General features: G+C 35.5%; 1 protein-coding gene across 5 annotated transcripts in view; it reads right to left on the reverse strand.

Moving 5' to 3' along the window:
* Nucleotides 1-20,769, reverse strand: part of TBCK (TBC1 domain containing kinase) — a 312,198-nt gene that overhangs the window by 32,283 nt on the left and 259,146 nt on the right. For all 5 annotated transcript variants that reach the window (XM_074272835.1, XM_074272833.1, XM_074272837.1 and 2 more), the window contains 2 exons: nucleotides 20,576-20,751; nucleotides 3,549-3,708 (listed from right to left, as the gene is read on the reverse strand). In XM_074272835.1, the coding sequence (XP_074128936.1) occupies nucleotides 3,549-3,708; nucleotides 20,576-20,751 (336 nt within the window). The remainder of the gene's footprint in view (nucleotides 1-3,548; nucleotides 3,709-20,575; nucleotides 20,752-20,769) is intronic.

Genomic DNA, 20,769 nt, shown 5'->3' on the forward strand with positions numbered 1-20,769 from the left:
ATTATTATACCTTACTCTCCACCATGTTTTCTTTGATCAGCTGAAACTAGCCTCTGTGATGCTCCTTCAACACAACACCACTATCTCTTAGAGGCTCTCCGAATTTTTATTAACTTTACCCCATGTAAGTCTTCCTCCTACCTTCCTTTAAAATTCAGTTTAAATATCCCTTTTAGCAAGAACTCTTTCCTACTCTCTAGTTTATATATTTTTTGCTCATAATTGTTTGCATGTTGCCCATCCCCCATTAAGGCAGAGAGTTCTTTGAGAACAGGGAATATGTGTGTGTGTGTGTGTGTGTGTGTGTGTGTGTGTGTATTTAAATTTTTAAATTTTTTTGCATTTCTTTGTATTTTCATTTTCTTTTTAAGTTAACGCTGGGTTCTTAATAAATACTGTTGACATGGAAGGCCATCTGGTCCAACCTTTTTTTTTTTTTTTTTAACAAATGAAGAAACTGAGGTCCAGAGAATTAAGTGACTTACCCAAAATCACTCATATTAAGTGTAAGAGGAAGTATTTGAATAAGATCCTTTGATCCTATAGCCATTATTCTTTTCATTGTCTCATCCTGTGCTATCCAATAGTATTTATTAAGCTTAAATTCTGCCTAGAAGAGTGCTCAATAATAGATGCTCAACAAAATTCAGTTGAACTGCTGATTTGAATTAAACCAGGCAATGCTTCCCTATGCTTGCTCCTAAAGAAGAAAATACCTGTATGGAAAAACAGATAATGCAGATGCCTATGTAAATAAATAAATATTTTAAAGTTTTCTATAGCTCTAGAAAAGGACATTTAGAAATGTTCCTCAAATGGAATTTTGAATGTTAATGGTAATTAAATTGATAACAATTAAAATAAAAGATCATATGATTATTATAATGTAATGATTAATTATAATAACCAAAACTGATATAATACTTTAAGGCTGTAAACTAGTTGGATTTGCATTCGAGGTCCAGGTAACTACTGTGGATTTACAAAATACTATACAGACATCTCACAATAACCCAATGAAATAAACTCTATAGGCAAGGAATTCTCATTTTACAGAAGAGAAAACTGAGGCTGGGAAGCTACATGACTTTTCTAGTATCACAGAAATAGAGACAGAGACGGAACTCTGACCCAGGTTTCCAGACTCCAAGTTAAGTGCTTCCTTCTGCTCTTAGTTGTTCTTAGTTGAATCTGTATAGCACTACAAGATTTACAAAGAACTTTTTCCATGACAACAGTCCTTGGATAGGCAAGTTCATAAGAACACAAATCTGTGTCTTGAAGGAACCTGAGAAATCACTGAGTCTATCTTTTCCCCATTTTATAAATAAGGAAACTGAGGCACAGAGAAGTTAACTGATTTACTAAAGATCACATAATAAGTATATGAGATAGGATTTGAACCAATGTCTTTCTGTTTTCTGAGTCCAGTATCCTGTCCCCTGAACCATGATACCTCATGATCTGTTATCTCCATTTTGTGGTCAATTTGAGCTTCTGACAAGATTAAATTATTTGTTGATGGTTCAGGTGGTGTGATTCAAATGAAGTCTTTTGACTCCAACTTCAGGTACCTTTCTAAAACTACATTACAGTTATGTTTATATGGTATATGGTATATGGTATTTTAGATCATAGAATAATATCTGGCTTGTAGTAGTTTGCTATGTCATTGACAATAGTGATAAAATACTGGCTCAAACAGATGTATTTTTCCTTTTATTGTAGAATCTGTTTATATCTGGAAAATATCATAAACATCTGGTAAATTTGATTTAAGTAGAACTTGCTTTACTTTCTTCAGCTGATTTTATATATGAGGAATTTGAGGCAAACAGGGTTAAGTGACTTGCCTAGGGTAGCACAATTAGGTAAGTGTCTAAAGTTGGTTATGATTCTAAGGCCAGGGTTTAATTTACTGAGTCACCTAGCTGCTCTATATGAGTATCTTTAAATTTGTTGACATTTATTTGCATGAATGATCTGCCAGTTTGATACACTTACAAAGGTTACTATAAGTACTTAAAATTTAGGATAACCTTTTATGAAAAAAAAAAACTTATCAATTTAAGAAATCAAAAGTCACAAGAATTTTGTGATTTCTTAAATTAGACTCTGAACTTCTCTAAGGCAATAATTGTTTTCTGCCTTTCTTTGTATCTCCAGAAATCAGCACACAGCAAGTGCTTAATTAATGTTTATTGATTTTTCTTTTCAAATATTTTCTTTCCCAAATTTAGATCCCCCCCAAAAAATAAATTATTAGAAATTTGAAGCTTTCTATTCACTCTCTTTAGAATAAATACATTGATATTCATTGAAATGAAAGTAGGTTTGAAGAGTTTTTGCACAAATGTTTATTTTTTTTGTAAAATAATAATAGGTAGCATTTATATAATTCTTTGCAAATAATATCACATTTTATCTTCATGACAACATTGGGAGTACCATGTTATTATTATCTTCCTCATTTTACCGATGAGTAAACCGAAACAGTCAGTAATTAAATTACTTGCCCAGAATCACACAATTAATAAGTGTCTGAGGTCAAATTTAAACTCAAATCCTCCTTACCCAGGTCCATTTCTATCTACTGCACAATTTTGTTGATTTCAAAAACCAAGTTACTACTTCCGTTTCCTCTAATTTATATGCAATCCAACATTAAGCTGGATAGTTACTCCATATGAGACACTGACTACCCCAAATCACTTGGGTTAATGTTGTCCTCTCCTGAGGATGAGCTCTGTGGATGGCTTTCTCACTAAAAGTCATTTAGACTGTATTGCTCAGCACACCTATATCAGCATTTCTGCAACATGGCCAGTCAAGATTAATCATGGGGGCCAATGTGCACTTAATTCTAATTAGAGAATGTGAGACAAAGCTTTCAACAGCCTGTGCCTCTAAGATGTGTTTGTTTGAAATGGCCTCTGACCAGGAGAATTCCAGACATAAATTACCCCCTCTGACAATGTCTGCATCACTGGACTATGCAATTCGAATGAAGACATGAGTTAATAACTCATCTTCATTTCATTAAGTCCTCATTCCTGAAAAGTTAATTTTATTCTAGTCTTCTCTATGAAAAAGCTCTGAATATAAGAAAAAGAATAATCCAAACTCCAAGAACTTTCATCTTCAATCTGTCATTATTATTGCTACTTCATAAAAAGGTGTCAGAGGTCTGTGGTAGAAGGACTCAATCTTCCCCAAGTCCTTTGTCCTCCTTATTTCAAAGTTCATCTTCTTTTATAATGACTGAGCTAATACTTCTGCTTAGTCTTCTCTTAGTAATACTGTATTCTTGCCTTGAGAATTCAGAAAAGAAACCTAATAACGAATCTTGATACAGAATATTGAAAAAAAAAAAAAAAAGCCATTTCCTTTTTTTTTATTTTCTCCCTTCCAGGGAAAAAAGTTTAAGTAAAACTGATTTTTAACTTTTACTTTACTTGTGAATCTTGGTAAACTTACTTACTCAAAGCCTATGGTGGATAGAGAAGAACATTCATAGATATGGATATGTTGTTTAGGGATCAACTTACCTCTGCTGTATGTTTTGCCACATTTCCCACAATGACAATAACTTTCCCTTTGAAATTCTGGAGTATGGCAGTAGAAGGGCTTTGGGAGAGTTCTCCTTCTGTAGTGAATGCAGAGTTGAAAGGAATGCTGATACTGCCTGAAATGTGGCCTCTATTAAAACTGAAAATAAGGAAGGTCAAGGAAAATTCAATAGTGTGTGCAGACATAAGAATGATGTAAAAATCTTATTTTTATGGAAGTATCAGAATAAACATATATTCTTAATATTTAATGAGAATTAAATGAGAATGTATCAATAATAATAATAATAGTTAGCATTTATATATAGTGCCAGAAACTGTGTTAAGTACTTCAAAAATATTTTCTCACTTGATTGTCAAAACAATCTGGGGGTTAGATGCTAATGTAATCCTATTTTATAGAAGAAGAAACTAACATAAATCACATAAATAATCAGCATTTCTATATATTACTGACAAAGCCCATCAGCAAAAGATAAAGAAATTCTATTTAAAATTATTGTAGTCAAAATAAAATATTTGGAGGTCTACCTGGCTAAGACAAACCCAAGAACTATATGAATACAATTACAAAACACTTCTCATGCAAATAAAGTCAGATCTAAACAATTGGAAAAAAATCAATTGTTCATGAGAACAAGGGATAATTTATCTATCAAATCTTTGGAGAAGGTAGGACTTTATGACCAAAGAAGAACTAGAGAACATTATGAAAGTCAAAATAGATAACTTTGATTAAATTAAATTTAAAAAGTTTTGTACAAACAAAAGTAACAAAAGCAAGATTAAAAGGGAAGTACAAATAATAAAAATTTTGCCTAAATTGGCCTATTTGTTTAGTGCCATACCAATTAAACTTCCAAAACATTACTTTATAGAACTAGAAAAAATAATAACAAAATTCATCTGGAAGAACAAAAGGTCAAGAATATCAAGGGAATTAATGGAAAAACAACAACAACAACAAAAAACCCGAAACCCACAAAGGATGGTGGCTTAGCAGTACCAAATCTAAAACTATTTTATAAAGCAGCAGTGATCAAAACTATTTGGCATTGACTAAGAAACAGAGTGGTGGATCAGTGGAATAATTAGATACATAAAATGTACTTACTAAGGCCTATAGAAATTTAATATTTGATAAACTGCCAAACTCCAGCTTCTGGAATAAGAATTCACTATTTGACAAGAATTGCTGGGAAACCTGGAAAATAATATGTCAAAAACTTGGCATAGACCTACATCTCATGTCCCATACCAAAATAAAATTAAAATGGATACATAATTTGGACATAAAGGATGATACTATAAACAAATTAGGAAAATAAGGGATAATTTACCTATCAAATCTTTGGAGAAGGGAGGACTTTATGATCAAAGAAGAACTAGAGAACATTATGAAAGCCAAAATAGATAACTTTGATTATATTAAATTAAAAAAGTTTTGCACAAACAAAAGTAACGGAAGCAAGATTAAAAGGTAAGTACAAAGCTGGGGAAAAACAAAACAAAACAAAACCTATACAGCCAGTATTTCTGATAAAGGCCTCATTTCTAAAATTTATAAAGAACTCTGTAAGAATACAAGTTATTCCCCAATTGATAAATTGTCAAAGGATATGAAGAGAATTTTTAGGTGATAAAATTAAAGCCATTAATAGTTATATATCTAAATCACTAACTCTGAGGTACCACCTCACACTTCTCAGATTGGCTAGGATGACAAAAAAAAGATAATGATATATGTTGGGGGGAATGTGAGAAAACTTGAGACACTAATGCATTGTTGGTAGAGTTATGAAATGATCCAACCATTCTGCAGAGCAAATTGGAACTATGCCCAAAGGGCTATAAAACTGTGCATACCCTTTGATTCAGCAGTGTAATGTTCTTCTCTAAAACATAATGTTCTCTGAGAGCAGGTTTCTTGGGGGGCTTCTGAGAGCAGCTTTAGTTTCAGTTCAGAGTAGTAATCACCTCAAATGCAGCCAGAAGGTAAAGATCAAATTCTTTATTGTCTCTTTCCAAATCTTATCTCCTTCACTTGGGGCTCGGCTAGTTTTTCTGGAGGCCTTCTGGATCTTGGTTTCAGTGTTCTCCACAGACAGCCTACTACCACTTCTCTGTCTTCCTTCATTCTGCCTGACTGCCTTCTCTGTGAATCTCTTGGACTGAATCCTGGATTGTGAATCTCCCAGAGTCAATCCTGGTAGAGGCTCCTAGCTTATATATGCTCTCTTAAAGGTGTGAATCTTGTAGAACTGAAATAAGTACTAAGTACATCTAGAGAACTGTTAAGCACCATGCTAAACAACCAATGTCTCTATCAAATCCACTGACTTAGCACCCTGTAAGAATTCTAACATAGTGCCATTATTGAATCTGTATCCCAAGGAAATCATAAAGGAGGGAAAAGAACCCACATGTGCAAAAATGTTTATAACAGCTCTTTTTGTGGTGGCAAGGAATTGGAAAATGAAGAGATGCCCATCAATTGGGAAATGGCTGAACAAGCTTGTGATACATGGAGGTAAAGGAATATTATTATTGTTCTATAAAAAATAATGAACAAGAAGATCTTAGAAAGTTCTGGGAACATTTACATGAACTGATGCTGAGTGAGCAGGACCAGGAATACACTGTTCACAGTAACAGAAACTATGAAAGACTTGGTTCTTCCCAGAAGTTTAGTGATCCAAAGCAATCCCAATAAACTTTGGGCAGAAAAAGCCATCTCCATCTAGAGAAGGAACTAAGAAGACTGAGTGCAAATCAACACATGCTATGTTTACTCCTTTTTTCTGTTTTTCCTCTCTCCGATGGTTTTTACTTTTGGCCCTGATTTTTCTCTCCCAACATGATTCATAAAGCAATGTGTATTAAGAATAAATAAAAAAAAAGAAGAAACTAAGGCCAAGGTAGAGTGACCTGTTCTATAGCCAGTATAAAAGTATAGATTTGATCTCAGATCTAGTTGACACTAGGCTTTTATCTCCTGAACATGAATATGAGGCTTTGTGGTATAATGGAGAGTGCTAAGACAAACCCAAGAACTATATGAAAACAATTACAAAACACTTCTCACACAAATAAAGTCAGATCTAAACAACTGGAAAAATATGAAGCTGGGAAGACCTGAATTCAACTTCCATTTCTGATACTTACGAGCTATGTGATCTTCATTAAATCGATCTCAGTGTACAGAGAAGATGCTGATCTTCATTATAATCAGGAGTCCCTTCTCCTATTCCTGTATCTGTCCATAATTCTGAGATAACCAGTACAAGTAGAGAAGAAGTTGGGTCAGGAGTTAATAGAAAGGAGAAGAGGGCCAGATCACAGCATTTTAATAGTGAGAACCTATAATTAACTATTGAAACACTACAATCTTGGAAGAAGCAAAGAAGAAGTCAATGGAAAGAGGCATGGCAGGCTCCAGGAGGCTACAGCTTATTTCCATTGAAGAAGGAACAGGAGGGAAATCATCAAAAGCATAATTGGCAAACGAGGTGGGCTTATTGAACAGTGAAGAGAGTAGGAGAACAAATGTGCAGCACAACTGTACTACTGTCCTCACAGAAGAAGGCAGGTGGGGCGGGCTGTGGAGATGTACAGGAAAATATTATTATTATGTTTCACAAGATGAAAATATGTAAGTTGTTCCCTTAATAGAGGAAAATATCCAAAAGGATAATAATTATAATAAATAATATTAGCTGCCATTTATATAGTGCTTTAAGATTATAGAGCACTTTACAAAGGTCATTTGTCCTTTATGAAAATATGGTCTCTCAGGCTCTAGTCACTCTTCATCTACCCTCCACATAGCTGTTAAAATGATTTTTCTTTTTCCTTTTTTAATCATATATTTTAAAAGAATTTTATTTTTCCCAATTACACATAAAAACAATTTAAAAAATTTAAAATTTAAAATTCTATCCCTTCCTTCCTACCTCCTTACTGAGAAGGCAAGCAATTTGATATAAGTTACACATGTAGGCACATGCTTCCATATTAATCATGTTGTAAAAGAAAACAGAAAAACTCACAAACAGCGTTATCAGTTATAATTGTTGGGAAAAAAAAGACTCAAGGGCAAAATCAAAATGATTTAGCTGTGACTTTGCTGTGAGTGAAGTGGGTTATTTAAAAGTCAGTAAGAAGAGGATGAGGGGAAGTAAGGGTGAGATCTAGAGACTTGGGGAGAAATTAGGGAGGGTTTTAGTTGAAAATAAACTTTCATGAGCATCATGTCTACATCCTGCTCAGGGAAGAAGGGTTCCTTATATGATTTGGTGAGTTCAGTATGTCCTAATCCAGATGACAAGACAGTCCCAGAAATTTGGCCTCCCTTTGATGTAATAAGATGAACAATGGGAGCAAGATGGACTCTGTTAAAGTCCACATCATTCCTGACAATGAAAACAGTATGGACCAGTTAAACTTTTCATCACTGGCCTCCTGCCTCTAAAGCTTTCTCGTCTCATCTCTGTTTTCTAGCTTCTCTGGTTTCTTTCAAATTTCAGTTCATATCCTGCGACCTGCTGAAGGCCTTTCTTGGTCCTCTAAGATGCTACTGCTTTTCCTTCCAAATTGTATTCTACCTAATTTGTATATATCTCTTTACTTACATGCTGTTTTCTCCATTAGAATGAAAGCTCCTTATGGGGAAGAATTGCTTGTGACTTCTTTGGTATACCCCAAAATTTAGCACAGTGGATGGAACATAATAAAAGCTTAATAAATAGTAATGGACTTGACTTTTCAGTTTGGGATAAAAAGAAGTAACTGACCAAAATACTCATGAGGAAAAGCATCATAAAACTTCAGGAAATATCAAAGAGAGATAAGAGTGACTTCAACATCCTGGTGGTCATTGCTTAGTCAACCTAATTTGGAAAAGACTAAGAATTAATGATAACTGATATATCCATCTTCTTGGATTTCATCAGCACAGAGACTTTAAAGGTTTGAACACCCTTAACATGCAAAAAAAAAAAAAAAAAGAAAAAGAAAAAGATAATTTCCATGAACAACAGCTATCCTGCCTTTAGCACATAATTGCTTTGATAGTACTTTCACTTTTGGTAAATAAGTATTGGTAAATGATAAATAAATAAGTAATAAAATAAATTAAGAACATTTCAACCTTGAATGAGCCTTGAAAAAGATCACTCCTAAATCAGGTTGCTAGAGACAGTTCCTGTATTTGTTAAATAGCACTTTGCAATTAGTAACATTTTCTTTTTTTCTTAGTGTTTTAATAGCAAAGCAATGATGTATAAAAATCAGTTATACTCAAAGCTCATTAGGTCATTTATTCTTTTGCTAAATGGCATAGAGGCTAAGGGCCCACATAGATCAATACCCAATTCCCAAAAAGTCATGATACACCTTCCCTTGATGATCTACCTTCATTTTTCTCCCTAAGGAAACTGGGATGCCCTTACAAAACCATAATAATTTTCTATTACAATAATTATCTTGACTAATAGTGTTAATAAATTCCTTATAAATTGGAGAAGAACTTCAAAGGGTGCTTTATGCTTATATGGTGATAAAAGACTGTCACTGCCATGATATTTAATATAATTGAACATTTTTGCTAATATCTCTATAGGTTGGTGATCAGGTGATTCTTTATCAACCCCAAGTTTCAAGAATATGTCAAGTACTTTACAGGAGAAAGTATCCTCACCCTAAATGATTATTATACTTCTCTAATTAGGGAATGGTTGAATATGTAGGGATATCTGATTATGATATAATACTGCTATGCTATAAGATGTGACAAATAGATGGGTTTTAGAAAACAAACTAACAAAAATGCATGAAAAGACATATTAAATAATGCATAGTGAAATAAGCAGAACCAAGAGAATGTAGTATAGAGTAACCACACTATTGTTCTAAGTGAGTAAGTTATATGAACATGCTGAGTTACATAAACATTCAAATCAGCTATGAAGGACTACTATCTACCTCCAGAGAAATAACTGATATATGGAAGTATGTATTGTATGTTTCATCATACATATCTATGTCAAATTTTTAGCCTTCTCTAATGTGGGGATGAGAATGAGGGAAGGGGGACAATTTAGAATTCAAAATGTAACAAAAAATAAGTCAAATATTTATTTAAAAACAACAAAAAACACCCAAAATTACATTAAATTAAAAAAAAAAGCAAATTCAGAGTGTTTTGATTTATAATTCTCATTCCCATCCTTTAGTTCCAACTAGCAGATGAGTTTCAGGAAAGTCAAGGGTCTGGTCTTGTGAATTCAAGAGTGTTGTGCTTTTTCAAACCTGTCTACCTCTTCTTACAAACAATTTGAACTTGTAATTTTGCATGAAGTAGAACTATATTCCCAATTTGGATAATAAAACATTCAATAGAGCAAAATTATAACCAGAATTAAATTGTTTGAGGACAGGTGACTCATAATAAAACTCAAAATAAGGCTAAACCTTTATTTAAAAAACCTGCTGGTAATTTAATATCTTTCTCTGAACTCCCCAAATTTAGTTAAAAGCAGAAACAGACACACAAAAAAGCCAGGAAAAACTATAAGAAGAAAAAAAAAATAGTGCCATTATTTCTACTGTTGCACAAATTAAAAACTTCTGAAAGATATCCAAGAACATTTACTTTGCTTATGAAGCTTCCAATCCAAATAAGCATGAAACTTTATGAATGGGCATCTTGGAACTTTTCATTCTTACTTATAATACTGCCAATAGGGTAGAAAGAATGGGGGTGGCTTAGTTGCACCTTTGTGCCTTTATGATTGCCATAATATTTTGTTTAATCAAATTAAACAATCTGATAAACTAAATTATTCAAGAAATTGATTTTTCTTGCTATTACTGGAGGTTTGCAATCTTCAATCCAAATTCTTATGGGCAAAGGCAGGAAAAAGTGTGTAATATGAAGTGGACATTTTTTAAAACTCTCATTCCCATGTTTTTAAAGACTGCTGAAGATATTATTTTTTATCAACTTTTCAGATTTTGCTATTATACATGTTTAAAAATTAAGCCTCTGAAAAATTAGTGTATCATAAAATGTTGCATTTTTTGTCTGATTAGGCAAATTAGTATTGAAGTGAAGAAGCTACCAATTTATCGTTATGAGGTCCTTCAAAATCCTCTAAGCCAAGTTAATTGTGCTCAATCCTATCATGAATCTGGCAAAGAGACCAGGATGTTTAATTATATTCTAAGATAAACACTTCCCCTTTGGCCTAGCAACTTTAGGTTTCATTCTAGTGGACTTTAATGGGAAAAACAAAAGGCACAGGTCTTGCACGTTAAAATAAATTTAGAGGTGAACATACAACTATACATATTTTTGGATTAGGACTGTCACCTTATTACTTTCTTTGGAGTTTAGACAGATACCATAATTTTCTGAAATGAGGGATTAAGAATCATGTCACACTATTACTTGTTAAAAAAACAAAACAAAATAGCTAAGAGTTATACAGTAATTCAGACATCCTTGACAGATGTCCTTGAGTGGTTTGTTGTACTATGCTGCTATATCAAGATTCCAAAACTAAGGGAATAGGGGTATAGAAATCAGTCAATCAACCAGTAAGTAAGTGACTTGCTGAAGTTTACACAACTAGTTTGTGTCTGAGGCCAGATTTGAACTCATAATGATGGGTCTTCTTGACTCTAAGTCCTATACTCTAGTCACTGTGCCACCCTGTGTCTAACTCTTTGTGAACCCATTTGGTGTTTTCTTGGCAAAAGATACTTGAATGGTCTGCCATTTCTTTCTCCAGCTCATTTTACAGATGAGGAAGACAAACAGAGTTAAAAGACTTGCCCAGGATCACACAGCTAGTAAGTGAACCCAGATTTGAACCTAGGAAGACAAGTCTTCCTGATTTCAGGCCCAGAACTCTATCCACAGCTCTACTCAGCTGCTAATGTGCAGGCACTGTGCTAAGGACAGAGATACAAAAAAAATGGTGAAAGACAGTTCCCTGACCTTGAGGAGTTCATCCATCTAATCTGCAAACTCCTTTGTGAAAGTGAGTGAGAGCGAGAGAAAGAGGAAGGAAAAGAAAGAGAGAAAAAAATCTTTGCATTTTTAAATTCCAAGAACATCAGGACTTCCAAAAATTGAGAGGATAAAGAGTTAACTGGATAATTTGCATGGAAATTTTAATTAGTTTGGAATCATTATTAGCAAAAGGATCTATTGTGTGATTGTGTCATGAAAATAATTATTTGGGAAAACCAAAATATATCTTTTTCAGACTAAGTAGTATCTAAGTCATGCTGTCTTCATGCTGTTCTGGTGAAACTGATGGAATCCAAGTATATGGCAATTTTTATCCTTGTGGAATATCATCTTACCAGGCTTGATTCCCATCCTGACCTGTCATGGTCTTTTTGGTGGTGCAATAGAGTGCTGGGCCTAGAGTCAGGACAACTTGAGTTCTGCCCTCAGATATTTACTAGGTGTGACTCTAGACAAGTCACTTAACTTCTACCTTTCTTAGCATCCTCAGCTGATGGAGATATTAGGAGCACTTAACTTTAAGTTTTTATGAGTATCTGATGAGATATTATAATATTATATTATTCTAAAAAGTGTCTGGCACAAGTAGGTGTTCATTCTCTTTCCCTTTATTTACACAGTTGCCAAACTGATATCACCTTTAGATAGTAAAAGTAATAGGGAGCTACTGAAGTTTATGCAGTGGAGATACAAGGACCAAGATAGTACCTGCCCTCAAGAAGCTCATAATAGAAGGGAGGAGACAATACACAAAAAGCACAGTACAAGCAATTTATACAATAAAACTTTTAGAAATGGGCATGCAAGAAATATGGTCTTATTTATTTTTAATAATTTTAGAAACTTAGGTTCTTTGGATCATTTCCAGTGGTTAGAGATCAAAACAAAAAGAATCATAGTAAGGACTAAAGGTGCTGAGGACGTTTATGCGGCCGCTGAGTTATGGCAAAATCAGACCGGAAGTGATATTCCATCTAAACTTGTTAGCAACGCACACTTCCGGCACTGGGCTGAGGCAGCAGAGACAGAGTGTGAGGTGATACCGAGGTGAGGTGAGTTCCCAGGCTGGGGTGTATGGTGTGGGGAAGGGAAAGAGATGCAGAAGACGGAGAACTGATGGCCTGTGGCTTTGTAAAGTAATAGAAGCCACCACAACAGGCAGGCGCCAGGGATGTACAGTGCATGCTGCGTATGTCACGGCCACTGCAGGGGGAATATATGGGCTGTGTCTGGTAGGCGGGTATAGTCACAGTTAGTACTACAAGTCCCAGCCTGACTCTATCATTTAGTCATTATGCTGTAATGACAATGTAAAGGCTTCCTCTCTAGGGCATGTTGCAGTACTGACTGCTATTGTCGTCCAGAGTGAGGCTCCTGGTACCAGGCCGTGGCCCTGTATCCATAGTGACCTCATGTCTGGCTCTTGTGGTCATCAGTTTTATCACTGTGCGTATGTAGTTTCATAAAGAGATGGAATATTGCTAACATATGTCATCACCTTATAATCACTGGGGGTCTGACCTTAGTGTCCCCCCACTTATCCTGAGTATGAGGGGGTGCAGAGCTGGTGTACTGCTTCATCCCCCTCCAGATTCTTAAGGTCCTCACACACTTGTCACATGATGACCTCCCCCAGAAGCCCCAATGTATGATTTGTCACTGAAGCTCATTCTGCACATACAATATATCGTGCAGTTATATACATATATGCACAGTCTTGCCTGCGATTATGATAAATTACAAGTGCAGCATGTACAATCATGCAGCGCTGGATCATGAGAATTGATCCCAGGATTCAGAGGAAGCCAGGGCATGTGGGAGGGCCGCCTGAGCGGTGACTTGTGTGCAGTGAAGGTCTGAAGCGGGAGAGAGAGTGCGGGAAATGGAGGCATCACAGCACAGAGGCAGCTGGAGGAAGTTGGGCATTGCAGTCTGTATGTCTCTGTGTGGGCAAAGTTATTGTTGGTATATTGTTTTTGTAGTGCTGTGTGTATATATGTTGGTATTTTACTAATAGCAATTTGGAATCCCTTAGAAATAATGATGTCAAGAAAAGAAAAATTGACTTGGAATGTGGGGCATTCAAAGACCAGTGGACTTATGATTACTTTTTCATGTAGTACAAGGAAAGAGCTGTATGTCTGATATGCCAGAATATAGTGTCTGTGTTCAAAGAATATAATTTGCATCGACACTATGAAACTCAACATAAAGATAAATATGATAGTTTGGTCGGTGAAGTGAGAAAAGACAAAATATGAAAACTGAAAAATACATTGACAACTCTCAGCAAAATATTTTTGTGAAGCAGAAGCAGCTAAATATTTCATCACTGTGAGCAAGTTTTCAAGTTGCCAAGCTAATAGCACGCACTGGCAGACCATTTGTGGAGGGAGAATTTGTTAAAGAATGCATTCTTTCTGTTGCCAAAGAGATGTGTCCAGAGAAGGCTGATTTATTTAGTACAGTGAGTCTTTCAGGACCTACAATTACATGGAGGTTTGAAGAAATGCATCAGCATTTGCAAAACTCCACAAAAAAAAAATAAATCATATTTTTCCTTGGCACTCGACGAAAGCAATGATGTTTATGATTCTGCACAACTTCTAATTTTTATTTGTGCGACGAATGATTATTTTGAAGTCATAGAAGAGCTTGCTGCACTGCAAAGCATCAAAGGAACAACTACAGGAGAGGATATCTATGAAAAGGTTTGCCAAACTATGAATGGTTTGGAGCTGGACTGGGCTAAACTAGCCAGTGTGACAACTGATGGTGCCCCTAGCATGATGGGGTCTAAGAAAGGAGTTATTGCTCGCTTTAACCAAGAGATGGACAAACACAACCATTCTCATCCAATAGCCATACACTGTCTCATCCACTAACAAGCGCTGTGTAGTAAATCACTGAAGTGGGACTCTGTTATGAAAACTGTGGTACCTTGTGTTAAATCATTAGAGCTAATGCAATCAATCACAGACAATTTCAGGAATTTCTGTCTGAGATAAATGTTGAGTATGAAGATGTTCTATATCACACAGAAGTCCGTTGGCTGAGTCAAGGGAGAGTTTTGAAACGTTTCTATGATTTACTTCCACAGATGACAACTTTTCTGCTTTCAGAAAACAAAGAAGTACCAGAGCTCAATGATGCAGAATGGAAATGGCACCTTGCCTTTCTGACAGATGTAACAGAGCTACTCAACAACTTCAATATGCAACTTCAAGGAAAGGGAAGCTCATCTGTGATATGCAATCACATGTCAAAGCATTTGAAGTAAAATTAGGCCTCCTCATCAAACAGGTGAAGGAGGAAAACTTCTGCCATCTCCCCACAACTCAAAATCTGTTAGCAGAAAAACCGCTGATTGCATTCCCAAACAAAACATGTGTGGATTCATTGGAAAAATTGCAAAAGGAGTTCCAATTTAGATTTAAAGAGCTTCATCTCCATGAACAGGACATACAGCTTTTTCATAACCCATTTTCTATTGACATTGAAAATGTGGATACAATTTACCAAATGGAACTGGCTGAACTGCAGAATTGTGACTCTCTGAAAGATGCATTCAAGTCAAGCCGCCTTCATTATTTCTATGCATCTCTCCCCTCTGAGACATATCCTCATCTCAGGAACCATGCACTCAAAATGGCAACCGTCTTTGGCAGCACTTATGTCTGTGAACAGACTTCTTCTAGAATGAAACATTTGAAATCTCCAACCAGATCAAGACTAACAGATGCACACTTGCATCACTTGTTAGGACTAGCAGTGACAAATATGGAACTAGACATTGACCACCTCATTAGCCAAAAGCAGGCCAATAGTTCCCATTGAAATACTGGGAAGTTTGTTGATTTAACTTTACTTCATTTTAAAAGTTGTATTTGTTCCCGTTTTGTTTCTTCACTTCAAAATAAAATATATGCAGTGTGCATAGGAATTTGTTCATAGTTTTTGTTTTTACTATAGTCCGGCCCTCCAACAGTCTGAGGGACAGTGAACTGGCCCCTATTTAAAAAGTTTGAGGACCAATGGTTAGAGCATGCTGCTAATGAGGCCAAGGTTGTGTATTTTATACCTGTATGAACCAGTTAGCTTCACACAGAGAAAAACTGTTTCACACATAATTCAACCCATTTGCTTCTAGAGACAAGAACCATTGAAGAATCTTCAGGAGAGGATTAATAACACAGTCAAATTTGGGTTTTAGCAATTTATACTATAAAGTTTGACAACTGTGTAAGTTGAATTGGAGAAAGGAAATACCAAGAGCAGAAGGCCAAATTAGCAGGCTAGATGAAGTAGTTCATACAAAAGATGTTGAAAACTGATATAATAACATTATATCAATCTTATATTTATAAAAGATGTTGTGGAACAAGTGATTCAATATGTGGGATGGAGAATAAAAAAAGTTGAAAGTGACTCTGAGGTTACAAATCTGGGTGATTAGAAGGATTATATAGTCCATTTGTTTCTTTTTCTTTCCTTTTTTTTTTTTTTTTTTTTTTTTCTGAGGCAATTGGGGTTAAGTGTCTGAGGGTCACTCAGCTAGGAAGTGTTAAGTGTCTGAGGCCAGATTTGAACTCAAGAGGAGTCTTCCTGATTCTAAATCTAGCACGCTAGCTATCTACAGTACCACTTGGTGGTTCCAATATACATAGATAATATAAACATGACACAAAATCATCAGTTTCTTTCCTCCAGAGTCACAGAAGTCCAGTGGAAGACATAAGTCAAAACTGGCATAGGATGCAGTCTTTCTTAGCCTTTCTAAGTTAAGGTCTTGCAATTGTCCATTCAAGGAATAAGGGATAGCTAAATAAGAATTGAGACAAAAGATGGCCTTTCCAAAGTTGGATTCCTAACTGTGACATGCTTTATTGTGGAAGTGCCTTTGAGAATGAAAGCCAGAACATGGCCTAGGAAGGCCTAATACAATTCTCAAGTTAAAAGCTATGTTAAAAAAAAAAATCCTTTTTTGGGAGGTGCCTGTTTCTATGATTTAATTCATATAGCAAGCTACCATTGAAGAAACTCTCTATTATGTCATTCATTAACATATTCTCAGTATAACAGAGCAACCAGAAAATATTTTACTATTATATACACAGCCCCAGTTCCCATTAAAATATAGATTGATAGGTTAAACTTACTTTGAGATGAGAGAGATTCTGAAATCTCAACTACAAGGAATCAAATGATAAAAGAGCTTTCATTTTGCAGCAAGATGAAAACAAATGAAAAAAAAAATGAATAAAAGCTGAAAAGGAAAAGCATGACCTTCATGGCTTCAGATGTAATGCAAAGTAATAGAGAGCATTTATACAGCACCTACTGTGTGTCAGACACTCTGCTAAAGTACTTTACAATTATTAACTCATTTAATCCTCACAACAATCTTGACAAGTAGGTAAGTACTAGCATTAGTCACATTTTACAGTTGTGGAAACTGAACTAAATAGAAGTGACCGGTCCAGGGTCACACAGTAAGTAGGTCAAAACTGAATTCAGATATTCTTGTTTCTAGACGCAGAATTCCATCACTGTGCCACCTGGCCACCTATGCTTGGCCAGAATATCATACAATGCAGATGATACAAAAGAAAACAACTGGTTCTCAGGTTCTATGCCCAAGGTATCACAAACTTCATTGTGACATTATCATGATTTTGTTATTCTTGATCTATTTCTTTAAGGATCAGAAGGCAATTGAGGGAGGGAAAGTGAGAATTTGAGAAAAACTTTTCATCTTTTTTTTTTTTCTCTTTTCTTAATAGCAGTTTTCTCTAATATTTGTCTAATCAGAAGATCCTTGTTATAATAGACACTGATAATGTTCCAGATATTACTTAAATGAGCTCTGGGTCAGAGCAGGCTAGTGAGCTATCTTTGACAATATCAAAACAGTGGGATTGTGGGGAGAAACCTATATTTCATCCGTGTTATCCTTGATTTAGGATGGCTCTTCCTAAAAGAGTCAGAAAAGATTAAGACAGTTTAAATAATGGATAGCTTAAAGAAAGAAGCACACTCAAAAATCCACAATAATAATTACTCTCTCCCACTTAATTAAAGAGCAGTGACTCACCAGCAATCTCAGCTTTTCTCTCCCTCCAAACAGGACAAGACTAATTTGTTTTATTGTATGTCTATAAGCCCCGGGAAGGGCTGCTCCCTCTATGTAAATATGTGGTATTCTAAAAGTCTGTCTTAGTAAGCTTTCATAGCTTAAAACTTTAAGATTTTTGGAACAGCTCATGTACGAACTGGAGTTCAGTCCCGGGCATGCACAGAAAAGGAAAGGTCAGAACTGGGAAGTAAGGAGAGAGGGCATTTTGGTTTACAAAGACTTGGAACTGGAAGGGATCTGAGGCAAAGCCCTGAGGTGTATCAATGCCCCTTGTCTTCCATTCTCAAGTCTCCTCTTCCACCCTACTTCAGTTGTGTTCTTATTCTCTTTTTTCCTTTTTATGAAAGAATCACTGATTTAGAGCTGGAAGGGGCTTCAGTGATATCTAATTTGACCCTCTTCATTTTAGAGTTGAGGAACTTGAAGCATGATTACTTACCAGGGTCACACAGATAGGAAGGTGGGTCTTGAACTCAGGTCTTCTGGGCTCCAAGTCCAGCATCCTGTCTAATGCTATGTTGCTTCTCTCATTTAAACTTTCTTGGGAAAAGTTCTGATGAATTCATTTGAATGGTAGCACTAATGACTAATAAGGCTGAATGTGTTATCATTTCCAAGAATATTCATATTTTAACAAGAGGTAAAAAAGTCTTTGTCAATTAACCAATAAAACATCTTCTGGGCTCTTAATATGAGACAGGCCCTATGTTAAACCCTGGGAATTCAAAGACAAAAGAATAAGATGAAATCTGGCTATCACCTTCCAGGGCTCAAAGTAAACACTTCCCTCTATTCTGCAGTATTCATGGCTCTGTATTTTCTATATCCAGAACTTGTATCTGTCTACTGAGGAGCAAAGAGAAAGAGAAATGTTATGGGGTTTAATGATGCTGCCTTAAAGACCCATTTATGTTCTCATAGAATTACTAAAGCAATTGGGGCACAGTAGAAAGAGCAACACATTAAGATCCAGAAGACCCAAATTCTTGTCCTACCAGATGTTTACTATCTAGGTGATCTTGGACAAATCACTTAAGCTAAGATCACAGGAACATGGATTTAGAGCTGCAAGAAAACTCTGAGCTGAACAGTTCCCCCAAGTCATACAGTCTTAGAAGGCTTTTTTTAAAACCAGATTTAGTGGTTTAATCACCAGGACCTGCTCCCCAAACATTTTCTTTCCTTCTGACACCAACTTGTTATAGTTTTCCTTAATGACATTATATTAGGGCAGACTGAGTTTACTTTTTTTAGCTTTCCTTATTAATTGATCCCTCCATTCTTTAATTATTTTTGTTATTCTACTCATTTTAATTTTGCTGTTGGGGGCAGTGATCATTAAATGAATTGATTGGATGCTGAGAAAGAGAAAATAAAACTGATCATAAGCATCTTTCTGAATCTGAGTAAATACAGTTCTTTATATGTATTGGCTCTTTCTTATATCCTGAGTTCTTTATTTTATTTCTTGAATTCTCTGTTCTAGAGGTAATGGAACATAGAATCATTCTCAAGAGATAAAGCAATCTTGATTCAAGTTCTTTTTCTAATATGTACTAGTTATGTGGCCCTGAAAGTCACCTAACCTATTAGTGCAACTATTATTATGCAACTCTTTAAGAATGGAAATTGCAGAATAGTTTAAAATCTATATTTGTAGATGAGTAAAACCATAGTAGGCTAGTGAAATCATAGATCAAAACAACAACAACTCCACACCCTTTAGTTATTTTCCCATTTTCATCTTTTCTCAGCTTTATTTTATCTTTGCCCTTTATACCTTTGGCTTGGCAATTTTCCTACAATTATAGGCACTTAAGAATTACAGGGATAGTTTCAAAGTTGGAAAGACCCTTCAAGGACCTACAGCTGAAAAAAAAATATTCCTTCTAAAGCCTACTAGGACATTAGACTACACAATGAGGGAGAAGTCCCACTAATCCAAAAGAAGCTCCATTGCACTTTGGCACAACCCTACCTCTTAATGAGTTTCTTTTTATATCAAGCTTGAATTTGTCTTTCTCTCAAAGATGGGTGATGCATTGCAGGGACACAAGAGATAGGATGATCAGGAAGAAACAAGGCTTACTTATTAGGTAGCTTTGATTTCCAAAGCCATGTACTTCATTTTAGAATATCACAGTAGGGAAAATATTTTAAAAATTTGTGCTGCATCCCTAGGAAGTCAGTTTAGACACACTGGATAAAAAGGCCTCAGATTTTTTTTTTCCTGTCAAAATTTTCTCAAAATTAGGCTTGCAGGATCATCACAAGAGGTATGCTACCTTATTATAGATATTCATAAATCTCTCTGTTCCCACTTGATTCCAAGAGAGCATAGGGAATGGTCATTGCTACCCCACAACCTGCAATCCCATGTACTAACAAACCCCACCTTCTGGAAAACATGGTAGAATTGTTCCTCCTAAGTGCTATGTGGCCCCGGAGGCCCTGTCTCTCTCTTTTTTCTCCCTTGTTTCCCCTCCCAGAACATTTAAAAGGCACTCTAAAAAGAAATATGAAGTATACTCCTTGTCTCAATATTCTTGAATGAACAAAATATATAAAGTTCTACTCTAATACTTTTGTAAAAATGTACCTGAAGACATTTCTAGAAATGTGTGGGTGTGGATGGATGTATTTGAGAAAGACGTACGTAGTTTAGACTCTTCTACCCTTTTTATTGTTGAAAGAAGCCTTCTGGAAAATCTAAAACATTTCTTATTTTAGTCATGCACTCCTTCAACAGAAAAGAAAGTCATGTTAGGGAAAATAGTACTTTTTTTTTTTTTTTTTTTTTTTTTTAAGTTTTTGCTTAAGATTAAAGGATACTCTTCAGTGTTTCGAATATCAACCACCAGCAGCTTGGGTTTACTGGATTTTGTTTTCTTGGTGGGTGTTTTGAAATGCCCTGTGCCAGTCAGCTCACACAAGTCAATCAGATCCTCTGCTGAAATCCGTGGTGACACCTCTGACTTCAGATCATTCAGCTGGATAGATTCTCTGGACTGTAAAACATATAGAAG

This window comes from Sminthopsis crassicaudata, chromosome 6 (genome assembly GCF_048593235.1).
Source record: "Sminthopsis crassicaudata isolate SCR6 chromosome 6, ASM4859323v1, whole genome shotgun sequence".
NCBI lineage: Eukaryota > Metazoa > Chordata > Mammalia > Dasyuromorphia > Dasyuridae > Sminthopsis > Sminthopsis crassicaudata.